General features: G+C 50.3%; 1 protein-coding gene across 1 annotated transcript in view; it reads right to left on the minus strand.

Annotated features, from left to right (window-relative positions):
- The window catches only part of LOC116517627 (integrator complex subunit 1-like), a 44957-nt gene that overhangs the window by 10305 nt on the left and 29652 nt on the right, over positions 1 to 5000 (minus strand). Inside the window, exons 28-32 of the mRNA XM_032230706.1 lie at positions 4166 to 4296; positions 3120 to 3207; positions 2016 to 2242; positions 402 to 525; positions 1 to 17 (exon numbers count right to left, since the gene is read on the minus strand). The exon at positions 1 to 17 is cut by the window's left edge and continues 117 nt beyond it. Coding sequence (XP_032086597.1) covers positions 1 to 17; positions 402 to 525; positions 2016 to 2242; positions 3120 to 3207; positions 4166 to 4296 — 587 coding nt within the window. The remainder of the gene's footprint in view (positions 18 to 401; positions 526 to 2015; positions 2243 to 3119; positions 3208 to 4165; positions 4297 to 5000) is intronic.

Raw genomic sequence — 5000 nt, forward strand, 5'->3', positions numbered from 1 at the left:
TGGATCAGGCTGTCCAGCTGCAGAGAGACAGAGACATACCTGAAACAGGTAACCCAGGGAGGCCCAACCTTGGTGACTTTGAAGGCTTGTGAACTTCGGCTCTCAGAATTCCCCAGCCGGCACAGAGAATTCTGGGAGTTGAAGTTTGCCAAGCCTTAAAATACAGGAGGAGGAGGAGGAGGAGGAGGAGGAGGAGGAGGAGAAATAATCTTATGTACACTGAGAGCTTATGCACCTAAGACAAATTCCTCGTGTGTCCAATCATACTTGGCCAATAAAGTATAAAGAATCAATACATAAGAAAAACAGCTGTGAAGGAAGCGGGGATTTCTAAACTTGGGAGAGCCACACAAAGGAGGAATCTGTTAGGAACTTCTGGGCCAAGCCAGAGCGACATTCACCTTACAGGGGCTGCTGTCAGTGGCCCCTTCGCAGGACAAGAGGCTCTCGGGCATCGGCACCAGGAGCTCCGGCAGCTGAAGGTACATCTGTAGGAGGAGATCTCGGCAGTGTTTCCCCATGGAGCTGAAACAGAGATGGAGATTTGATGGAGCATTTCTTGCAAAGACAAAAAAGGAAACCTGCAGATTTTAGGGGTACTGGCATTCCCGTCCAAGGTCAAGTTTTGCTGTTGGGATTTGCAAAGCGCCATTTATTCCCTTGGACGCCAAAGAAAGGATCCCGGGGATTCTGAATGATGGACCGCAGAAGAGCCAGAAAGCAGCTTTGGGATAAACCAGCTGCAGCCCAGAATAGGCCACCCCGGAAAGGATTTCACAGAGACAAGATTTATGTAGAGAGTCACTAAGTCCAGATAACATTCAGAAGTACTTAGATAATACTAAGAAGAGGAGGACAGAAGGAGAAGGAGAGGGGAAAGGGGAGGAAGAGGAAGAAGGGGAGGAGGAGGGAAGAAGAAGGAGGGAGAAGGGGAAGGAGGAGGAGGAGGGAGAGGAGCAGAAGGGGAGGAGGGAAGAAGGAGGAAGAGGGAGGAGGAGGGAAGGAGGAGGAAGAGGAGGAAGAAGGGGAGAAGGGGAAGGAGGAGGAGGAAGAGGAGCAGAAGGGGAGGAAGAGGAAGAAGAAGAGGAGGAAGAAGGGGAGGAGGAGGGAAGAAGAAGGAGGGAGAAGGGGAAGGAGGAGGAGGAGGGAGAGGAGCAGAAGGGGAGGAGGGAAGAAGGAGGAAGAGGGAGGAGGAGGGAAGGAGGAGGAAGAGGAGGAAGAAGGGGAGAAGGGGAATGAGGAAGAGGGAAGAAGGAGGAAGAGGAGGAAGGGGAGGAGGTGAGGGGAAGGAGGAGGAAGAGGAGCAGAAGGGGAGGGGAAGGAGGAAGAGGAGGAAGAGTGGGGAAGGAGGAGGAAGAGGAGCAGAAGGGGAGGAAGAGGAAGAAGGAGGAAGAGGGGGAGGAGAGGGGAAGGAGGAGGAAGAAGAGCAGAAGGAGAGGGGACTGAGGAGGAAGAAGGGGAGAAGGAGGGAAGGAGGAGGAAGAAGGGGAGAAGGGGAATGAGGAGGAGGAGGGAAGAAGAAGGAAGAACAGGAGGAAGGGGAGGAGGTCAGGGGAAGGAGGAGGAAGAGGAGCAGAAGGGGAGGGGAAGGAGGAAGAGGAGGAAGAGGAGGAAGAGTGGGAAAGGAGGAGGAAGAGGAGCAGAAGGAGAGGGGAAGGAGGAGGAAGAGGAAGGAGGAGGGAAGAAAGAGGAAGAGGAGGAAGAAAGGGAGAAGGGGAAGGAGGGGGAGGAAGAGGAGGGGGAGAAGGAGGAAGGGGAGGGAGGAGGAGGAGGGAGGGGGAGGAAGAAGGGGAGGAGTGGGAGGAGAAAGAGCGGAGGGGGAGAAAGAAGAGGAAGAGAGAGGAGGAAGGAGCAACAACAGGAGATTCTTGCAAGGATCTGACTTGAAAGGCTCAGTTACTGTTGCCCATCTCAAAAGTTTTCAACCTTCTGCAGACCCGATTTCCTCTTCCGGTCCGCAAGAGCAAAAGAAATCCCTTCATGCACTTATCGATCTCCCTTCCAGGCAGGCTCACCTCTTTCCCCACTTCTGGATGGAGGAGATCAGGTGCTCGGTGACCCTTTGGATCCTCTGCATGTTTCCATGGCAGCAGCTCAGGAGGAGGGGCAGCCGGGACTGGGTGACCAAACAGCCGCTCTCCTTGGGGTTGGGGGTCCTGCTTTCCGATTCCGCCAGGATGAGCCCCACCAAGCTCAGCAGCTCGGAGGTCCTCAGGCGCAGGACAAACTCTTCCCGGCGTTTCTGTCAGCGGTCAGAGGGGAGGGATCAGGCAGGCGCAAAGGGGAAGGGATCCCGAGGGTTCGGAGGATCGAAACGGATCCAATGGAGACTCAGCTCAGATCAAAGCAAGTCATCGAATTGGATCCAGATCATTCAAAAGTAGGGTTTATGCAAAGAAACATCTGAATTGACTGGAAAAGATCAACTGCACAGTTCGACGGAGTCTCCTTTCGTGGTGTGTGTGTGTGTGTGTGTGTTGGTTACTTGGAACCCTGACATTGTTAGAATAGTCCTGATTGGCAGACCCATGGGAATGAGGTCAGCCAATGAACTAAGTCAGCCGACGGGAGCTTAAACAGATCTGAGTGTGTGCAGAGAACTGAAACAGAAACTTAAGAAGGAAGCAGTCTGTTGCTGTGAGAAGTAAACTTAAGCAGTCTGCCTGGGCTCGTCTGCTGAAACGAAGCTAATTGCTTGTGTTTGCCTGTAACCCTCCAGCCTTGGGTTTACTTGGAAGAACCAGCTGTTGGTATTGTACATTTATTCATCTATTCTTATCCGTATAAAGAAGTGAATGAATCCAGCTGCATCAGTTATCTGTGTGAGCTTTCTGGATTTGAATTTATGCCACAAACTCTGACAGACATCTACAGGGTGGGATGGGGAAGAAGAATGTGGGACTGAAATTACTTCTCCCGACCATACAAGGTTGAGAAGGAACATCACCTGGCATCCCTTCATTTCAAAATGTGTCTTCTTCTTGACTGGTTGAAGGCCCACACCTTCCCCATTCCAACATGAGATCCCGTCATGAAAAAGTCTCAAATACTTGGCTGGGGAGATGCTTTTGAGGAACCCGTGATCCCATGAGCTGGATCGGGCACACACGAACACATACCTGTGGGATCCTTTGGTCCCTCCCTTGCCAGATGCGGGGCATATGAATGCAGGCCCACAAGAAATCCAAGGAAGCCGTTGGGTCAAAACTGTTTGGAGAGATCAAAGTGAGGGGGCAGCATCCAAAAGAACCGCCTCTTTGGCCCGAGTCCCACTTCCCAGACCCCAAATGCTGCCCCGCCTTCCTCTTGGGAGGCTGTTTCCTAGGAAAGAATAGGAGCCAGCTGTGTGCAGCAGCTGCCAAAAAAAAAAGCCAGCGCAGCTGCATCAACAGAGGGATAGAATCAAGATCACGTGAAATGTTAATATCACTTTATAAGGCCTTGGTAAGCTCTGTTGGCCAATGGCAGGACACAACACATAGGCTGTATGAAGGTGGGCAATTCTGGCCCCTTTATGACCTGTGGACTTCAACTCCCAGAATTCCTCAGCTGTTCGGAAGTGACCATTCTTCTTAGTTCTAGGGTTGCTCCTCTCCTTGGTCAGTTTCCACCCATTGCTTCTTCTCCTCCCTTCAGGCGCTTTGGAGAACAGGCTGACCCCCCCCCCCTCTTCTTTGGGGCAGCCCCTTATTATAGGAAGACTGCGATCATGCTGGCTCAGGAATCCCGGGGGTTGATCAGGTCATAAAGGGGCCATAGCTGCACATCCCTGGTCCATAACTATGGTTTGGTCAAAGTCAATTCAGTCAATTCCAGATCTTGTCCCTTTTTCCTTTTTTTCTTTCATCTCTCTCTCACTTTTTCTTTCTTTTCTTTTTTTCTTTCTTCCTTTCTTTCTCTTTCTGCATGTGTGTGTGTGTGTGTGTGTGTGTGTGTGTGTCAGTGGTGGGTTTCAAAAAATTTTGGAACCTCTTCTGTAGGTGTGGCCTGCTTTCTGGTAAAAACCTCTTCTAACTGGTTCGGTAGATTTGACCCACCTCTGCCCCTTCCCCACCGGAGAGCGAACGTCGGGCTAGAACGGAGTGGAACTTTCTACCAGCTCACTGGACCAGAATGTGGGTTGTTGGCCGGGTCTTCTACGAATGGGTGGCCCTGGCAGCCTTACCTGCACTCTTGGCTTCTGCCGAGCATACTCCGGATGCAACGGTGAAGCGTGGTCCAGCTGGACTGGTGTGTCAGGAGGGCCAGGAGGTTCGGGCGGAAGGAGAGGGGCTCCGATTCCGATGAATCTTTACCCTGCGGAGGAAAAAGGAAAGGTTGGGGAAGGGGCATCAACAAGGCAAAGCAGAGAGAGATATAAACGAGACTGGAAAAAAATGGATCGATTATATTTATTTATTTATTAGACTTATATACCGCTTTATAGGGCTTTCAGCCCTCTCTAAGCAGTTTACAATTATTATTATTATTATTTTAGCAAATTGAGTCAGCAACTTGCCCCCACAGTCCGGGTCCTCATTTCACCCACCTCGGAAGGATGGAAGGCTGAGTCGACCTTGAGCCGGTGAGATTTGAACCGCTGAACTGCAGATCACAGTCAGCTAAAGTGGCCTGCAGTACTGCACCCTAACCACTGCGCCACCTCGGCTCTTTATATACAAAATAAATATGGGACTAAGAAATTCCAGATAGCTTATGCTTAAGATCAGGAATGATAAAAATTGTTTAAAGTTAGCCTAGCAAGGAGGAGCTAAGCTCAATGTAAAGATGTTATCAATTTCCTATTCTTTTTTCCAATATATTTTAGACTGTTTTTGTTAAAGATTTATACCGTGTATGGGTTCTGGGAAGTCAGGGAAGGGAAGGCTGGGGGGGGAGGGGGAGGGAGGGATGCATATTAGGCTTGACGATGGGTGTTAGATTTTAATGTAATAAGATTGCACATATATACTGTCTTCTCTTATTTTTTCTTTAAAACTAAGATATGTTAAGTATATTGA

This window comes from Thamnophis elegans, chromosome 14, assembly GCF_009769535.1.
Source record: "Thamnophis elegans isolate rThaEle1 chromosome 14, rThaEle1.pri, whole genome shotgun sequence".
Taxonomy (NCBI): domain Eukaryota; kingdom Metazoa; phylum Chordata; class Lepidosauria; order Squamata; family Colubridae; genus Thamnophis; species Thamnophis elegans.